Source organism: Lithobates pipiens, unplaced genomic scaffold (assembly GCF_037356315.1).
Source record: "Lithobates pipiens isolate NorthernLeopardFrog02 unplaced genomic scaffold, aLitPip1_a1.2 Scaffold_25, whole genome shotgun sequence".
NCBI lineage: Eukaryota > Metazoa > Chordata > Amphibia > Anura > Ranidae > Lithobates > Lithobates pipiens.
This window is the reverse complement of record NW_027507787.1, coordinates 42,326,092-42,346,451: the sequence shown is the minus strand read 5'-3', so window position 1 is coordinate 42,346,451 and position 20,360 is coordinate 42,326,092. Positions and strand designations below refer to the sequence as shown.

General features: G+C 40.6%; 1 protein-coding gene across 4 annotated transcripts in view; it reads right to left on the bottom strand.

Moving 5' to 3' along the window:
- Positions 1–20,360, bottom strand: part of LOC143930230 (uncharacterized) — a 33,678-nt gene that overhangs the window by 2,059 nt on the left and 11,259 nt on the right. For 3 of the 4 annotated variants that reach the window (XM_077454365.1, XM_077454366.1, XM_077454368.1), the window contains 6 exons: positions 15,831–16,310; positions 10,869–10,910; positions 9,258–9,323; positions 5,676–5,708; positions 4,959–5,542; positions 4,604–4,742 (listed from right to left, as the gene is read on the bottom strand). In XM_077454365.1, the coding sequence (XP_077310491.1) occupies positions 4,604–4,742; positions 4,959–5,542; positions 5,676–5,708; positions 9,258–9,323; positions 10,869–10,910; positions 15,831–16,310 (1,344 nt within the window). The remainder of the gene's footprint in view (positions 1–4,603; positions 4,743–4,958; positions 5,543–5,675; positions 5,709–9,257; positions 9,324–10,868; positions 10,911–15,830; positions 16,311–20,360) is intronic. The other variant, XM_077454367.1, reaches the window with a different exon arrangement.

Sequence of the window (20,360 nt, the reverse complement as noted above, 5' to 3'; positions counted from 1 at the left end):
TGCTGGGTTTTTTAATTTTTGTGCTATAAAAGAAAAAAACGAAAATTCTGTAAAAAAATTAATTTTTCTTCATTTCTGTTAAAAAATTTAGCAGATTAGTAATTTTTCTTCATAAATTTTGGCCAAAATTTATACTACCACATATCTTTGGTAAAAAATAAGTACAAATTGGTGGATATTATTTGGTTTTTGTAAAAGTTATAGAGTCCACAAGCTATGGTGCCAATATCTTAAAATTGATCACACCCGAAGGACTGACGGCCTATCTCATTTCTTGAGACCCTAACATGCCAGAAAAGTACAAATACCCCCCAAATGACCCCTTTTTGGAAAGAAGACATTCCAAGGTATTTAGTAAGAGGCATGGTGAGCTTTTTGAAGTTGTCATTTCTTCCTACAATTCTTTGCAAAATCAAGATTTTTTTTTCCTTTTTTTTTCACAAAATTGTAATATTATCAGGTTATTTCTCACACACAGCATATGCATACCACAAATTACACCCTAAAACACATTCTGCTATTACTCCTGAGTATGGCGATACTACATGTGTGAGACTTTTACACAGCGTGGCCACATACAGAGGCCCAACATGCAGGGAGCACCATCAGGCTTTCTGGAGCACCCAGGCCAATTCTGACATTTCTCCCCTACATGTAAAAATCATAATTTATTTGCTAGAAAATTGCATAGAACCCCAAAACATTATATATGTTTTTTTAGCAAAGACCCTAGAGAATACAATGGTGGTCGTTGCAACTTTTTATCAAACACGTTTAAAAAAAAAACAGTTTTGTGCTTAAAACAAAACAGTAAAGTTAGCCCAATGTTTTTGCATAATGTGAAAGATGAAGTTATGCTGAGTAAATAGATACCTAACATGTCACCTTTCAAAATTGCACACGCTCGTGGAATAGCGCCAAACGTCACTACTTACATGTTTTGAGTTACAGAGGAGGTCTAGGGCCAAAATTATTGCTCTCGCTCTAACATTCGCAGCAATACCTCACATGTGTGGTTTGAACACCGTTTTCATATGTGGGTGGGACTTACGTATGCGTTTGCTTCTGCATGCGAGCACGTGGGGACAGGGGCGTTTTACATTTTTTATTCTCTTTTATTGTTTATTTTACTTTATTTATTTTAGTTTGACATTTTTTTCCCCAAAAATACATTTTTTGATCACTTTTATTCCTATTACAAGGAATGGCCCTTGTAATAGGAATAGGCATGACAGGTCCTCTTTACAGTGAGATATGGGGTCAATAAGACCCCACATCTCACCTCTAGGCTGGAAAGCCTGAAATACAAATAAAAAATAAATGGCAGGGTATTGGCAGAGCATTGGCAGGGTATTTCAGAGTATTGGCAGGGTATTGGGTATTGCAGAGTATTGGCAGGGTATTGGCAGGGTATGGCAGAGTATTGGCAGGGTATTGGCAGGGTATGGCAGAGAATTGGCAGGGTATTGCAGAGTATTGGCAGGGTATGGCAGAGTATTGCAGAGTATGGCAGGGTATTGGCAGGGTATTGCAGAGTATTGGCAGGGTATTGGGTATTGCAGAGTATTGGCAGGGTATTGCAGAGTATTGGCGGGTATTGCAGAGTATTGCCAGGGTATTGCAGAGTATTGGCGAGTATTGCAGTGTTGGCGGGTATTGCAGAGTATTGGCAGGGCATTGTAGAGTATTGGCAGGGTATGGCAGAGTATTTCAGAGTATTGACAGGGTATTGCAGAGTATTGGCAGGGTATTGCAGAGTATTGGCAGGGAATTGAGGGGTTAATTTTCGGTGAGCAATGACGTGGGCGCTGCAGATGCAGCCCACAGCGCTGCTGACACCGATCTCTTCCCCCTCCGCTGTACCTTTGCCAGGGCCGTCTTTAATATTGATTGGACCCTGGGCAAAAGTTTTCTTGGGCCCCCCCCCCCATACAATTTCGCTCTCCACCTGCTCTGAGACATATAATAAATAGCAGCTAGACTTAAAATCAGTTTACTGTATCAGATCAGGCAGCGATTGTGATTGGTTGCCAGGGGTTACAGTGTATCATTACCACTCACTGACTGGTTGCTAGAGGTTACAGAACGCATTACGGCTCACTGATTAGTTGCTAGATGTTACAGCACATGATTTATGCTTGTTGATTGGTTGCTAGAGATTACTGTACAGTAATACTGATCACTGATTGGTTGCTAGAGGTAACAGCACAACATCTCCTCACTGCAGGGGGCATGATATACATATGAATGCCGCCTTTATTTACATATCTATGCTGCCGGATGCAGCTATTTACATATGAATGCCAGTTATTTACATGTAAACACAGGGTCTGCAGGTGAGTCATCTGTACACAACAATAGGGCAGAGCTGGGCAGCATTAGTAGCATCAAGGGACTAAAACTTCAAGGGAGAAGGAAATTTAAGCTGGGTTAGTTGGCAAGTATGAGGCAGCTGCTCTGGGCCCCACAATAATGACAGGGCCCAGGCCAGCTGCCCCTTTTGCCCTGCTTTAAAGACAGCCCTGACCTTTGCAACAACTGAAATTTAACTCAGGTGCCTCCCATTGCTTTGATGTTTCTACATCTTGATTGGAGCCCACCTGTGGTAAATTAAATTGATTGGAAATTATTTGGAAAGGCACACACCTCTCTATAAAAGGTCTCCCAGCTGACAATGCATATTTACATAGTTACGTAGTTAGAGTCCATCTAGTTCAACCAAAAAAAATTATCATACAACCCCATATACTGTATCTCCCAAAAGTGAGTACACCCCTCACATTTTTGTAAATATTTTATATGTTTTCATGTGACAACACTGAAGAAATTACACTTGGCTAGAATGTAAAGTAGTGAGTGTACAGCTTGTATAACAGTGTAAATCTTCTATCCCCTCAAAATAACTCAACATGCAGCCATTAATGTCTAAACTGCTGGCAACAAAAGTGAGTACACCCCTAAGTGAAATTGTATAAATTCGGCCCAATTAGCCATTTTCCCATTCCCCCAAATTGGGGCCAAAGTGTCAATATTGTGTGTGGCCACCATTATTTTCCAGCCCTGCCTTAACCCTCTTGGGCATGGAGTTCACCAGAGCTTCACAGGTTGCACCTGGAGTCCTCTTCCACTCCTCTATGATGACATCACAGAGTTAGTGGATGTTAGAGACCTTGTGCTCCCACACCTTCCATTTGAGGGTGCCCCACAGATGCTCAATCAGGTTTAGGTCTGGAGACATGCTTTACCCTCACCTTTTTTAGCAAGTCAGTGGTCACCTTGGAGGTGTGTTTTGGGTCATTATCATGTTGGAATACTGCCCTGCGGCCCAGTCTCCAAAGGGAAGGGATAATGCTCTGCTTCAGTATGTCACAGTACATGTTGGAATTCATGGTTCATGGAGGGAGTCTATTCCTTATTTTTACAGCTCTTACTGTGAAGAAACCTTTCCATATTTGGTGATGATTTTTTTTTTCCTCTAGATGCAAAGACTGCCCCCTTGTCCTCTGTGATGATCTTAATGTGAATAACTCAACACCAAGTTCACTTTATGGACCACTTATGTATTTATACATGTTGATCATATCCCCCCTAATCTACTCTTCTCAAGAGAGAATAGATTCAGTTCCTCTAATCTCTCCTCATAGCTGAGCTCACTCCATGCCTCTTAACAGTTTTTGAGAACTTGTACCAAAAACTGAACTGGAGTCCATACCTCTCTGGAGTCCATACCTCTCTGGAGTCCATACCTCTCTGGAGTCCATACCTCTTTTAACCACTTACGGACTGCTCATCGTCATTATATGTCAGTACTTTGAAGAGGGCTATAGGTGTTATGGCAGCAGCTAGCTGTCATAACCCCTTTATCCATTTCTTCATCAGGTGGTCCACTTTCAGATAAAAGTGATCCCTGCAGCGGATTTGCTGCAAGATCACTTTTATTGGTGGCAGGAGAGCCCCCCCCCCCCTTCCGCTGTGCTCTGGTGCCCTCCACCCACCTTATTAAGAGAGGTGATCAAGTACCCGATGGTCAATCTGACTGGGCTCCAGAGATGGTGTGCTATGTGGTGATTGGACAAAGTTTCAGAAGGACAAGCAGCCTTGCAGCCCACTTTGGGCTTTATGGTAGAGTGTCTAGATGGAAGACTCTCCTTAGTGCAAAATACATGAAAGCCCGCTTGGAGTTTTCAAAAAAAAACCTGAAGGACTCTCAGACTGTGAGGAACAAGATTTTCTGGTCTGATGAAACCAAAATGAAACTGTTTCTCAATTCTAAACATTATGTCTCAAGGAAACCATCCCAACAGTGAAGTGTAGTGGTGGCAGCATCATGCTGCAGGGCTGTTTTTCAGCAGCAGGGACTGGGAGACTGGTCAGGGTTGAGGGAAAGCGGAATGGAGCAAAGTACAGAGATATCAGCACTTTGGATATCAGACTGGGCCAAAGGTTCCCCTTCCAAGATGACAACGATCCTAAGAACACAGCCAAGACCATACAGGAGTTTCTTCATACCTACCTAACACTTGCACGGTACTGTATTTGTGGAGATTTTTTGTGTTATCAAAATGCCTTATATAATCACTGAAGTTATTGGAAAGAGTGTTACCTTTTGTGTAGGTGCCAAGCATATACTCTGTCACTCTTTCGATAACATCGATAAACATTGTCCAGTGCTTTTTCCCGATGGAGTTACAAATTTGAGAGAAAAGGAGCACACTTGAATCTGTGTATTTCTTTTGAAAGAGCTATAAGAAACACATACATTTTAACTTAAATGAACGTATAAATACGGTACATAAGGCTAAAGTATCAGGTATGGTTTCAGGTAAATTAGAATATACCATTGAAAATAAATCTTAATATTTCTTGGCATATTAATGATTCTTATCCAGTTTATTGTCTAATATATAGATTTTGCCTTTTAAAAATGTAAATGTATTTTATATATTTACATTGCATACCTTTTCGCAAATGGCGACTATAAAGATGTGCTTAATATCCCATGGCAGATTACTCAGAATTTTGGTGAGAGCAACTGGTGGTGTTGTCACCTTTTCAGACAATTTAGGATCTATCATTGAAAGGCAGTTATCAAATTTCTTGACATACTGATCATTGCTATCCAGTTTATTTGGCCATATCTTCATTTTAGCATGCAAAGAAGCAGTAAGTTTGTGGTAGGTTTCTTGGCAAATCTGCTCAAATCGATTTTTGCTGGCCTTGCACCTTGATAATGTCAACAATTTCATGTGCATCTTCAAGTTACCATCAGGACCTTTGTAAATTTTGTAAAATATAGCAGCTGAAATCCAGAAGTATAATTTTTCAAGTTCCATTGTATTGTGTTTTTGCCTGAGATGCCTAATTTGATTTTCAAATTCCTCCAAATTGTCATTCTTTGAAAAGTTTGCAATGTCCTCACGGATTGTTCTTGCTAAGTTTTTTGCAGCACCTTGCCTCATGATTACATTAGAGCTGTGGCAAAAACTGAGGAGGTCATGAGGTGATGCCGTGATGTTGGTGCTTTGAAGTAACAAATTCCGATCTAAATAAATGCACAAATACATTGGCATTGGTTTCATTTACATGACACGTCATCTTTTGGCCTCAAGTACAGGTTGCTTGAAAAGGCTTTTATAACTAGCCATGTTGGTTTATATTACCTACTAAGCACTTACCTGATCTTGGTATGTCGGCAGAAGCAGCACTTCCTACAAAGGTAATTAAAACAAAAATAAGTCAATTTTTCTATTCATTCAAATGTTAAAGCATAAGTTCACCTTCTGCACTAAAAATCTAATTCCTTCATAAATAATGCCTAACATTGATGACAATCTTATTGTGCATAATATTTTTTTTTGTAAAAAGTACTCACCCCTGAGTTCTACATATCCCATTGTAGCAGTGGGCTCCTGAAGAGCACACACTATGTTTTTCAAAATGAAAACTTTACCCAAACTACAGTTTGGTTTGAGTCTATTTGTCTAAATTTGACTTCTGTGTCAGTCTGACTGGACTGTGAGATGTTCAGCCTGGCCGCAGGGGGGGGACTGCCTCTGGTGGCAGGCGTGGAACTTTGGCCTGGTCAGGCACTTAAGTTACTCTCTTTCGGAGTCAGGTCAGTGGGAGTGGCCCTCTCGCTGTGCCCTCTGGGAGAGGGTATTTAGGATGCGGACATCACATGGTTCGGGGGTTCCGGTCCAGTATGCTGTGCTGATTACATGGTCCTGGTCCTCCTGACCAGCCCCCAGGAAGGCTATGGCCTGGGGTGCAGTTCCACTCGGCTTTAATGCCTCGGGGCTGGCTAGCCCAAGGCATGGAAACAAAGGAAGGATTCTGAGGTGGATGGGTGCCGTCTCCTGTCCGGGAGAGACCCATTGGACTTCGAGCATTCCAGGGGAGGACTCTTTAGAAGAACACCACGTGTGAGTTTGGTTTTCTTAACAAGAGCCTGGAAGGGCTGAAGTAACCAAGAGAATCCAGTCTTGTGGATATCGCCAAGTAGGCTGAAAGATCCAGGTATACTACAAGTGTTCTACAGCTTAGTTTCCTACATGTGCTGTAACAACGTCTGTGACAAAGACTTTGTTCCTGAGTAAGCACCTTGTTGGCTGCTAGGCCTTGTGAGAGAGGGACTGTCCAACCTGAGTGTTCATCCAGCTGCGAATGGCTATTCTCTGGATGTAGTCAAAGTAAGCAAGTTCCTTAACGTTTATAGACTTTGACATTGAGAGTACCTGAATTCCTTCCAAACCCTCTGATCCCAAGTTAAAAGACTTTTCAATGGTTGAAGTTTTGCAAATAAAATCCATTCAACTGGATCTATTGTCAGTCTCAAGTTACTGGGTCATCTACCACGGGACATCCCCTAGACGTGCAACAAGAAGAAGCGGAAGGTAACGGTAAGCCCAAAAATAACCAGCAGCTCCTTAGGGGGTTAGTGCTACACCATTTTTGTGAGTCATTTTAAAAAATGTACTGAAAGCTTCTCTTCTGCTTCTTACTTCCTTCTGGCAATGCCTTCTGGGATTGTAGTTCACTGAGCTAATAAGAAACTACAAGTCCCATGAATCATTGCGCTTGTGCCTGTATAAGAGGGGCTGGCACGTGGACAAGCATTTTTTTATTCTGCTCAGCTATCTCCTCCACCCTGTGATTTCCACACTGCTGTGACTGGGGGAGGGAGAACCTGGGGAGACGCAGATATTTTGTCTCACAAAGCTCTGATTATAACAAGAATAATAATAGGAAGTTGCATGAAATTTAAGAAAAACGGACCAAGTAGAAAAACAGTCCCAGTATACATGTGTCTATATATACTGGAGATCAAAACTATTTCTTCTTTATATCCATACCTCCTCTCTCTCTCTCTCTATATCTCTCACTCTCCGTACTTCTCTTTCCTCCTCTCTCTATTTCTCACCCCCCCATACATATCTTTCTACATTTATCTCCATTTTTAGCAACACGCGTTATAACAAAAAACATACAAATCTCATACATTTATCTGTATATATATATGTGAAATCTCATCTAAACATAAATTGTGTAGCGTTATGCATAATTTAAGTTTAGGTGAGATTTCACATATGTATACACTTAAACGCATGGCATTTGTATGTTTTTTACTTAATGTATGTTGCTAGAACCGTTTTTTTTTCAGGATTGGATAGTGTGTGCACTGGGGGCTGGTCCATTAGGGCGCACGGCCACACCCCCCATCCATGTGTCTGTCCCCTGATCTATGAGCAGGGAGCTAGACGCATGGATTCCAATGGGGGAGGTGAAAAAAAACAACCAGCCGCCACTAAGCCTCTCTTTTTGTTTATATATTTCTCCCTATTTCGCTATATCCCTATATATATATATATATATATATATATATATATATATATATATATATATATATATATATATATATATATACATCGGGTGTTTGCCTGTTCGCCAAATAGCGAACAATTTGGGGTGTTCGCAGCAAATTCGAAAGTCACGGAACACCCTTTAAAAGTCTGTCAGAAATCTAAAGTGCTCATTTTAAAGGCTTATATGCATGGTATTGTCATAAAAAGTGTTTGGGGACCTGGGTCCTGCCCCAGGGGACATGTATCAATGCAAAAAAAGTTTTAAAAACGGCCATTCTTTTGGGAGCAGTGATTTTAATAATGCTTAAAGTGAAAAAATAAAAGTGAAATATTCCTTTAAATTTCATACCTGGGGGTGTCTATAGTATGCCTGTAAAGTGGCGCATGTTTCCCATGGTTAGAACAGTCTGAGAGCAAAATGACATTTCTAAAGGAAAAAAGTAATTTAAAAGTACTCGCGGCTATAATGAATTGTCAGTCCCGGCAATACACATAAAAGTAATTGAAAAAAATGGCATGGGATTCCCCCACAGTCCATTACCAGGCCCTTTGGGTCTGGTATGAATATTAAGGGGAACCTTGAGCCAAAATGTAAAAAGAAAATTGCGTGGGGGTCCCCCCAAATTTAGGTCTGGTATGGATATTAAGGGGAACCCCACTCCACAATTTAAACAAAAAATGGCGTGGGGGTCCCCCTCAAAATCCATACCAGATCCTTCAGGTCTGGTAAGGATTTTAAGCGGAACCCCGCGCCAGAAGGCTCACTTCTGCATAGAAACCAATGAGCTTCCAGGTTTTATTACCAAAGCTTGATTGAACAAGCTAGGGTTTAAGCTCATTGGTTTCTATGCAGAAGTAAGCCTGATTTTGCACGTTTCAGCTTTAGTAAATAAACCCCATTGTGTACTTAAAAGTGGGGTATGTCTGTAGTTACTCAAGAAAGATCCCTCATAGTCATAATGCACATACGTCATACTGATATCCCTATCAATACATACAGAAGATGGGTCTGAGCAGATAGAAGAGGCTTGGCAACTTGGCAAACACTTCTGGGAATAGTGGGTGGTATATTATGCATTACTAAAAGTGGCACTTGGGTACAAAGTGTCTGGTATGTTTTTTTTTTATTCTCACAATGTCAAAAATGAAATAACATAAAGCAAATTAGTGAACATTGTGAAACTACCTCATGAAGTTAGGCAACCTATAGGGGGACCAGTATAGTAGATAGCATAGCCCTCACAGCATTAACCTTTTACGTAGACACAATGTCACATTAGCCTAGTCCTAATATTTATTTATATTTAGCTGCACGTAAGAACAGAACCCCTGAATACCACATGTTTCTAAAACCATTATAAATTTATGATGTAAAAAAAAAAAAAAGTTTAATACCTTCAGAGACAGGTAAATGTTTTATTCGGAAAGATATTCTAGAGGTATCTGATCTCCGAAATTGAACTGTAAGGTAGAAATCAGAAGAGACACTCAATTCTTTTACTTTCATAAGCGAGTTATTAAGAATAATTATACCAAAAATATAATTGCTGATTCACTAAAATTGTACAAAAGAAAGTGAGCACAAAAGACATGAGTTGGTGCTAATAGAAGTTAATCAGTTTTCACCTTTCATAATATATAATAACTAAGCAAGAATTCTGGTTCCAAGATGAACTTTCCCTAAGTACCCTGGGTGCTGGAGGCCAACCGAGCCATCCATGCTCAAGAGATACTTAAAGTGGAGTTCCACTCATTTTTGTGTTTATTAAAATTCAGAAGCTATAAAAAGTGTAGCTGCTGAATTTTAATAAACACACACTTACCTGTCCCAGAGTCCAGCGATGCGGCCACCCAAACCCTTGCTTCTCTCCCTCGCCTCTCCGCTGCGCCAGGATTGCAAGTGTGGGCACCTGGCTGTGACAGCTTGCAGCTTCACGTCTGGATGCCCACTGCACATGCGAGAGTCATGCAGCACCCCCCAATTGGTCCGGAAATCTTCTGGGACCTGTGACATGTCCCAGAAGATTGCAAGGAGGGAGGGGGAGAGAACGTCTGTCGAGCTGCCTAGGTGGTTTGAGTTGAAGTGGGAGCAAGTACCTGTCAAAATTAGGTACAAAAAAAATCACATGCCAAATGTGGCATATTGGGGGGGGGGAGGAGTGCTTAAAGTGGAACTTCTCCTTTTGGGTGGAGCTTCGCTTTAGGGCCTAAGGCATACTAAACATTATAAAAAAGCCAGTGTCGCTAGCTGTAGAAAGCTGAAGCTGTAGAGTGAGTTTTTCAGCATTTTTGCACTAGCGTTGTTTAGCGTTTTTTAGCTGTAGCGTTTTTTTTTTTTTTGCTTTTTGTAGCAAATCTATATTCTATGGCTTGCAAACGCTGATAAACGCTAAATAGTTTTTCAGTGTTTTTTGGCGGTTTTTAGTTGTTTTAAGCTATTTTCAGAGTTAGAGCTGTTTTACAGCTGAAAAACTCCTCTCAAAAGCCACTAGTTCTGGGAAGTCTTTCCAGACAGAAAATGCCCCTGCCAAAAACCGCTGATAATAGCCTATATGTGCATGGTCACATAAGATAACATGCTGGGTAGTTTATTGGCTGCTAAAGAAAAAACGTCTGAAGCCAAAAACAGCCACTGTAAAAAAAGTCCAGTGTGCATGAGGCCTAAGGGAAAGAATTCCTGCAGCACACCAATGCTCTCACTATGATACAAGTTTATTACACAGATAACCACAGTAGCAGTTCTGACCTAAGGACTGTGCCCTATAACACATTTCAACCAATTAGGCCTAGTTGTGGAAAAATCATAAGAGTCGCTTGATTCATTAAAATCTGAGAAAAGACATGAGTTATTGCCAATAGCAGTCAACCAGTTTTCACATTTCATATTAAAATAAGTAAACAAGAATTCTGATTGGTAACTATTTGAAAAACTCTGCAAATATCCCTTTCTTTTTTTCTTTTTTTTTCTTTTTTTTAATGAATAGAGTACATTTTATTATCACTTACTGTTTCTGTAAAACTCACATGAAGTTGATGATACAGTTGATTCTGAAACAGAAACACAAAAGAAAACGGTACCAGTGTAGTACTGTAGCTATTAAATCCTCCTGATGATATTACAAAAAGCTATGATTCGTAACAAAATTATCACAACTTTTAATAAAAAGTTCAGTCCATGTACACCAAATATTTATATATCTCATTATATTTAAGAAAATATTAAATATTCCCATTTAAGCCATTGCTACAAATAAATTAACAAATGGCACTTAGTGGTTAGAGTATAGCTGTGTCTCATTAAAGTGGAACTTCACTCTCTCGATCAACATTGACTATTTTAAATCCTTATGTTAATTTTAGCATTTTAAACTTGTATGCTAGCATTAGTAAATAGATAGGAAAGTATATTATATTTATTTGTTTTAAACTATTTTCTTCAGTTACTTCCCAGTTTCAATGCCCAGGCAAATAATGTCATATATCCCAGGAGTCTTCAGTAGGGGAGGAGGGGCTCTGTCAGCTAAGTACACCCTCCTGCCTGCATGGCTGAGCTAAGGGCAGATGGATTCCAGGAAGTAAATGATAGATAAATCATCTGCCCTTACTTAAGATGGCCATAGCCAGAGGGTTTCTTTTTCAAAGTGATTTTTCAGCAAAATGAAGCATGGAGACATGGATGGATGGATATATTTGTTTTATATTAAAAATTAAATAAATAGCGCTTGTGGTGCTCAAATGCAATGTAGTCCTGCTTTAAGGAGATTTGCCTTCACTTTCTATTCTGTGGACTCAGGAAGAAGTGGTGGGATATCTTTCCAATGTGAGGGAAATCCCCTCTTATACAGTTATCCCTGGATCATTGGAATATTTCCCTTCTATCCCTGTTCTGCTGGCAACTCAAAATTGTAGATTTACTCTCACTTTTATTCCTTGTGATATTAGTGATCAGGACAAATAAAAAGAGTGAATCAGCAGAAATAAAAAGCTGACATAGGTTCTAACCCATAGCCACTCTAAACAAATGTTAAAAAAGTTTTGCTCTAGTTATACTTTAAATTAATAGATATACATTATATTTGTTTGATAATGTTATGTTAAAACAATATGAAGGGTGTTAAAGTTGGTACTAAGTTAAAGTGGCGTTGCCACCAAAAAATTAAAAGCTGCTTAAAATTCGTAAAAAAAACAAAAAAAAAAATAATTGGCAAAAAAAAATTTTTTTACTCACCTCTAAATACCGGTTGCTAGGGGGTCCCTCGTAATCTGCCTTCTTCATTGCCCGGGCTGGTGACATCACTTCCCCTCGCGCCGCACATTCACCTGGGACCTGTCATGTGTCCCAGGTGACTGTACGGCATATCACGGCGCCCTGCGCCGCTCGCGCATGCGCAGTGGGTGCCCGGCTGTGAAGCCACAGCCGGGTGCCCACAGTATGCATGACGGCGCCGCGAGCGGAGCGGGGAGCGAGGGGGGGGCTTCGTTCCCCCGCATCGCTGGACCCTGGGGCAGGTAAGTGTCTGATTATTAAAAGCCAGCAGCTGCAGTATTTGTAGCTGCTGACTTTTAATTTTTTTTTTTAGGGGGTACCCCACTTTAACAATTGCCCATACCATTCACTAATTTGCAAGCATAATTAAAGAGGAACTTCAGTCCCTTTTTTAAAAATAAATAAAAGCCAGCAGCTAAAAATAGAACACAAAAGATAGGATGGCTGCACGCCCAATGCTTGCAAAAACAGCTTTATTCCTTTACAAAATCCATAAAACAACCAGTGCTAATAAGGCAGGGGAAGGACAAAATAGGTAGGCACGTTTCACATGATAATTCAAGCTTTATCAATACCACAAAGCAATGCAGTCTGCACACTCTATATATATAATAATATTGAATGGTGAAACAGGTGTGCACAATTTTGCAACCATTATCTCGAGCTTCACACATGTACAGTAAGCATACACAAAAGTACCAATCAGCACTCAAGTGTCCCTATGCACAGAAATGGAGCTCATGGTATGGTAAGTGACAACACAAAAAATAAACATAAACTTGAAAGTGAACAAAAAAACATAGATATTTAAAAATTTAAAACGTATGCAAAATTGTGGAGAATATATGTACAAACGAATGTACAGTATCTCACAAAAGTCAGTACACCCCTCACATTTTTGTAAATATTTTATTATATCTTTTCATGTGACAACACTGAAGAAATTACACTTTGCTACAATGCAAAATAGTGAGGGTATAGCTTGTATAACAGTGTAAATTTGCTGTCCCCTCAAAATAACTCAACACACAGCCATTAATGTCTAAACCGCTGGCAACAAAAGTAAGTACAACTCTAAGTGAAAATGTCCAAATTCGCCACAATTATCTATCTCCCTCGCTCTTTAGTATTGCAAGGTCCCAGGTGTGAAAGGGGAACAGGTGTGTTAAATTTGGTATTGTCACTCTCAATCTCTCATACTGGTTACTGGAAGTTCAACATGGCACCTCACGGCAAAGAACTCTCTGAGAATCTGATAAAAATAATTTTTGCTGTACATAAACATGGTCTAGGCCAGTGATGGCGAACCTTGGCACCCCAGATGTTTTGGAACTACATTTCCCATGATGCTCAACTACACCGCAGAGTGCATGAGCATCATGGGAAATGTAGTTCCAAAACATCTGGGGTGCCAAGGTTCGCCATCACTGGTCTAGGCTATAAGAAGAATGCCAGGACCCTGAAACTGAGCTGCAGCACTGTGGCCAAGACAATACAGAAGTTTAACAGGACAGGTTCCCAATAGAAACAGGCCTCACCATGGTCTACCAAAGAAGTTGAGAGCTCAGCATCAAATCCAGAGGTTGTCTTTAATAAATAGACATATGAGTGCTGCCAGCGTTGCTGCAGAACAAGGGGTGGGGAGTCAGCCTATTAGTGCTCAGACCATACGCTGCACTCTGCATCAAACTGATCTGCATGGCTGTCATCCCAGAAGAAAGCCAGAAGAAAGCCTCTTCTAAAGATGATGCACAAGAAAACCTGCAAACGGTTTGCTGAAGACAAGCAGACTAAGGACATGGATTACTGGAACCATGTCCTGTGGTCTGATAAAACCAAGATAAATGTATTTGGTTCAGATGGTGTCAAGCGTATGTGCCAACAACCAGGTGAGGGGTACAAAGACAAGTGTGTCTTGCCTACAGTCAAGCATGGTGGTGGGAGTGTCATGGTCTGGGGCTGCCGGAACTGGGGAGCTACAGTTCATTGAGGGAACCATGAATGCCAACATGTACTGTGACATACTGAAGCAGAGCATGACCCCTCCCTTCGGAGAACGGACCGCTGCGGTTCACTGGACAGATGAGCAGTGAATCATTCCCTTTCTTGGATGTCTCTCTCTCAGGTAGAGATGGCAGGATTATATCTAGCTTGTATAGGAAACCCCTGTCAGGAAATACACTTGTCCATGCTGAAACTGGACATCCCCGTCATATCATTTGAGGCATACCAATGGGACAGTTTATACAGCTAAGGAGAATATGTAGCGAGGATGTAGATTTTGAAAAAAAAAAAGGATATGAGCGACAGGTTCTTTCCAAGTGGGTACAGTAGAGACATGGTTTATAGGGCAGCAGATACTGTGGATACAATTCATATGAGTGCCCTATTACAAGACAAAAGAGAAGACAGGCGGCTGTAGGGGTCCCTGTATTCTCTACTCCATATAGTCTCAAATTCAGAAAGATTAGGAGGAGAATGGAACGGCACATTTCTATTTTGAATGATGATGATATTTATGCTTACATTTTGACTAAAGGTTTTAAAACTGTGTGCCATTGGGCACCCCCTCTGAGTAATGCCTTATCACTTAGCTATTTTAGCTCATGTAAGACCAAAAAGAAAAACAAGGCTGGCAGCATAAGGATTAAAAATGGTTAATGTTGATTGAGAACATTTAGTTCTGCTATAAATACAAGCAAAATGCACCTGAAAGAAAACATAAACTAATCCCTTCAATGCAGGTTATCAACTGAATACAGGGGCAGTAAGTAGTCATTGAATAAAGCTCACCAAGATAGGTCATTTGAAACTAAAGGCTTTTCTACAAACACAAATTACTACTTTTCTGTCATTGTTCTCTACTTGGACTGGATAGGCATATAATGTAGAATGAAAAAATGAAAGATACTCTTACATTTCTCTAGGTGTGCAGACTTTGGATAAAATGTCCTTACACTGAACTCAACTGAACTTCAGAGACAGGAAGTAATAAAAGTTTCCCCGGTGATAAACAAATGGCAAAAAATAATCTGGTGAGAGTTTTAATCGTTTCATACTCAATCCAAAACTATAAAACATAATTTGGCTAGAGATAATATAACACTGAAAAGGGAGACTTACCTTTAAACCTAGCCCTAACCATAACTTACAAAATAGATCCTTAAAACAAAACTTAATTCTAAAAGTTAATTGCTTAGCCTCCTAAATTTTAACCATAACCATGAGCCTTACCTGACCTGTATCTTTAAATTGTTAGCTGTGCCCCTTTGGCGCTTCCTTCGATCTAGGGCCAGCCAGTACATTGAAATTTAATCTCTGACCAAATTGAGATTAAGACCCACTAGTAGTAAGTAAGTAAGTAAGTCATGACTGAACTGAAAAATTCAGCCTGTGTATGTATCTCAGAGGGAGGCAAGGACATGTCCTTTTCACCATCAAAAATAAACAATTTTAGTGTGCTTAGGGCATGCTAAATTGGCCTCTCAGACTACCATGTCATTTTAATATGCGATGAGTGCAGCTTGATATTTGGGCCAAAATATTTTCTAAGGACGGGGTATTAATGCCATTGAGAGCTCCCCAAAAGCTCTAGGCACTAGACTCAATCAAATTTCCCTAATTTTTTCTGCCATTGTGTCACTTTATAGACCCATTTAATCAATCACTTCCTTCAAAATATGCGATGAACATATCATTACCTGGGTCACTCCGTTCAAATTTACTTTTCCTGACATGTATTGGTAGCTTCTGTGTCTTTATTGTAATTGTTTGTATCAGCTTTGGTAGCAGGTAGGGGTCGCTGACTGCAATCGAGTAACTGTTCTTAGCAACAGCTGGAGGCTCAACCGGCGTTGAATCAAACATCAGAAACACAATTCTATCCAAATAATCCACTCTGAGTAGTAGGTTCCGAAATGCGGAAAAAATCCTGTCCTTATAAACTGGTACAATAGTTGTTGGGATTATCGTAATTGGTTTACTAAAGGCTGATATAACATGTTCACCACCATATATGTCTCTGGAACCATAGTAACATTTAAATCCATTTGATTCAAGAGGTTTGACAATTTTCTCAGCCATATACTCATCTTTCTCCCTTTGCTTTGGATTCTGTGGTGATGGTGGAGACACTATATAAGTGTGATAGCAATATAGGTCATGGAATATTAAATTTATTTCTGTAAAGAAAATAAAAATAAAAAAGCAGGTTATATAAACAAAATTCAAGTATATGAAAGTTCAACTGCCAATAATTTTAAAAATGAGTTATAATTAAATAGATTGATGATGAGATTGGTTGACAACAGTCAAATATAAAAGGCACAAATCAATGCACATCTGTATTCAGATTGAATTTAACTTGGTATCAGCCTCTGAGAGATGAAGCACTGCAACAGCAGAAAGGAACGCTTTATCTTGGCAGAATTAAAGAAAATTCCTTCATTGCCTGCTTGGAAACCTACATAAACCAAAGAACCTTCCTGCTATTAATTAACGTTCCACTGATTGGGTATTTGAATGTGTAGCGGATGACATTTTGGACAAAGTGTCATTCATGTGTAAATTTCGTTTTTGCCTCAGAACAGTAGTGGGGTTCTGAGGGTTAATTATGTAGGTTAACTTTGACATCAGTTTGGCTGGGCTGTGGTAGAAGTCCTGCTTGGTCATGTGTACAGTGAGGTGCACATGACAAGCCAGAACCAGGCCTGGTTGGACGGTTTGGGTATCAGCCTTCTCGGAACCAATCAGTAAGTGTTCCGGGCCCCGCTGAGGAGACTGGGAAGGGGTACTTAAGATGTTGAAGTCACATGTTCAGTAGGAGTTCGTGAGGCCAGGGCGGTCTGTTCTTGTTTCCTGGACCGGGGTAGCCCCACGAGGGGTCCCGGTCACGGGGTGTTCGACATCCCGCAACATGCTTCTGTTGGTTATCCCCAGTAGACCTGCCTGGTCTGGGGTAGAGATCCGGCAAGGTGTCCGGCTGTGCTCTCAGGTTGGAGGGGCACCACAGCTCGTGAAAGTGACCTGGGGAGGACTCTTTGGAGGAGGGCTAATAAGCTGGCATCCTAAGAAGTGCCTGGTTACTGAATTGGGAAGGACATTGACGAATCCACGTTTTTTCCAGTACTATCAAGGAGACAGAGAACGTTCCAGGTACTGAGGAAAAAGGTTCCTGTTCACTTTCAGTTACAACTTGTTCAAAGTCAGAGATTTTACAAGTTCTGAGTCAAAGTGCTGACTGCCATAATCTCTGGCTAGAGATTTGTTCAGCCTTGAAGCGCCCAGCTGCGAGTGGCTACTCTCTGGGTGGTACTAGAGACTTTGTTGCGTCTGCAGTTCAAGGTGCCTGAGTTCTTCACCCTCGCCCTCTGTTCCTTTACAGGACTGTGTTGTTGGATGTTACCCCTGCAAAATAAAACCTTTCAAAAGGACTTTATTGGTGTCAGCATCCAAGTTGTTGAGTATTAACCCTGGGAACCCCTAGACGTGGAAGAACAAGCCAAGTGGAGGTAACCAGTAAGCCCAATAAGTTAAGGCCGCCCTACAAAGGGTTATGGGCGCTACAAATGTATTGCTTCTTTTTAGTGTTCTTAGTACATAAGGACCCAGCCCTTTTCTGACATTTGTTGTTTACATGTAAAAATCTGTATTTTTTGGTAGAAAATTACTTAAAACTCTGAAACATTATATATATTTTTTAGCAGAGTCTCTAGAGAATAAAATGGCAATTTTTTCAAACACATTTTTTGGGGGAAAATACACTTTAATGAATAAATATATATATATATATATATATATATATATATATATACATTAGGGGTGCAATGGATCGGCACCATTCTGCGATCCGAATGGGTCACCCCGCTCGGATCGGCACACGCCACGATCCACGGAGCCCTCCGCGGTCTCGGCCTTAGGAAAGGCCACGGCTTCAGCCTAGTTCTGGAGTGGCAGCCATCTTGGTACATCCGTCGGCATTTACAATGTGATCGCTCCGTGATGGAGCGATCACCTGTAAACAAACCGGTGTCATGATGACGCAGGTTCCTCTCTCCCCGATCTGTACAGTGGAGGAGAGAAATCGGATGGCAGCCACAGCCATCCCAGCAATACCCTGCCAAAACTCTGCAATACATACCCTGCCAATACTCTGCAATACATACCCTGCCAATACCCTGCAATACATACCCTGCCGATACCCTGCAATACATACCCTGCCAATACATACCCTGGAAATACCCTGCAATACTTACCCTGCCAATACCCTGCAATACATACCCTGCCAATACTCTGCAATACTTACCCTGCCAATACTCTGCAATACTTACCCTGCCAATACCCTGCAATACTTACCCTGCCAATACTCTGCAATACTTACCCTGCCAATACTCTGCAATACTTACCCTGCCAATACTCTGCAGTACCCTGCCAATACTCTGCAATACACTGCCAATACCCTGCCAATACTTACCCTGCCAATACTTACCCTGTCAATACTTACCCTGCCAATGCCCAGCCATGCTCAGCCAATATTACATTGGGGGAAATGACTTGGATATTACAGTGGGGGGAGATGTATATTGCAGTGGGGACTATATGGTGGTGGCATTTTCACAGGTTTTTGCAAATTCAATTATTATTTGCTGATCCGAAAAATGATCCGATCCGTGACTCTGATCAGAGGAACGATCTGAGCCGTGAGTTTTTTGATCCGTTGCACCCCTTATATATATATATATATATATATATATATATATATATATATATATATAAATAAATATATATATATATATATATATATATATATATATATATACCCCAATTTATTTGTATAAATGTAAACATCCCTTACGATAACAATACAGCATGACAGGTCCTCTTTATGGAGAGATCCCAAATTTCTCCTTTACCCTTAAAAGCAAAAGATTAAAAAAAAAGATCTTTTGCTCTAAGAAAAAAAAATGTTTACATGGCCGGGAACCAGAAGTGATGTCATGACGTTGGCCCGTTTCTTTAAGGTCACAGAGATGAGCTGTGGCCATCTTACCATCACTTATCTCTATGGGAAGACACTGCCAGTGCCGAATGGTTCCCTGGCTCAGTGATCGGTAATGTAAGCCCGAGAACCACCGGAAAGGAGCAAGAGGGGGCACTTCTCTCGCCACTTTTAAAAGTGATCCTGTAGTGAAGTATCTGCTGCAGGAATTTTTTTTATCTTTAAAGAGATTTGCCTAAGAGAAAAGAAAATACGGGGGTTATGGCATCTAGCCGCAGCCGGTATTTAACCACTTGCCGACCAGCGCACGCCGATGGCAGAATGGCGCTGGTAGGCAAAAGGGCATACAGGTACATCCCCTTTAAGAAGCGGTGTCATGGACGCCCATGATCATGTCACGGAGAGGAAGAATGGGGAGATGCTTTTGTAAACAAAGCATTTCCCCGTTCTGCCTAGTGACAGGACAGTGATCACAGCTATCTCTCATTGAGAGCAGTGATCACTGTCCCGTGTGCTGAAGTCCAGGCCCCTAACAGTTAGAATCACTCCCTAGGACACACTTGACCCCTTCACTGACCCCTAGTGTTTAACCCATTCACTGCCAGTGTCATTTACACAGTAATCAATGCATTTTTATAGCATTGATCGCTGTATAAATGACTCCCAAAATATTGTCAAAAATGTCCGATGTGTCCGCCATAATGTCGCAGTCCCAAAAAAAAATCGCAGATCGCCGCCATTACTAATAAAAAAATGTTAAAATAAAAATCTCATAAAACTATCCCCTATTTTGTAGACGCAATAAATTTGGTGCAAACCAATCAATATACGCTTATTGCAATTTTTTCTAACAAAAATATGTAGAAGAATACATATCGGCATAAACTGAGGAAAACGTTTTTTTATATATTTTGGGGGGGAATTTATTATAGCAAAGTAAAAAATATTGCGTTTTTTCAAAATGTATGCTCTTTTTTTGTTTATAGCGCAAAAATAAAAAACACAGAGGCGATCAAATACCCCCAAAAGAAAGCTCTATTTGTAGGAAAAAAAGGACATCAATTTTGTTTGGGTACAACATCGCACAACCGCGCAATTGTCAGTTAAAGCAACGCAAAAAGTGATCTGTCAGGAAGGGGGTAAAATCCTCCGGGGCTGAAGTGGTTAACATCAAAGTCATTTTCCCAGTTAGGGGGTCGGCAAGTGGTTAAGACAGTTCTGTGTGCATGGTAAA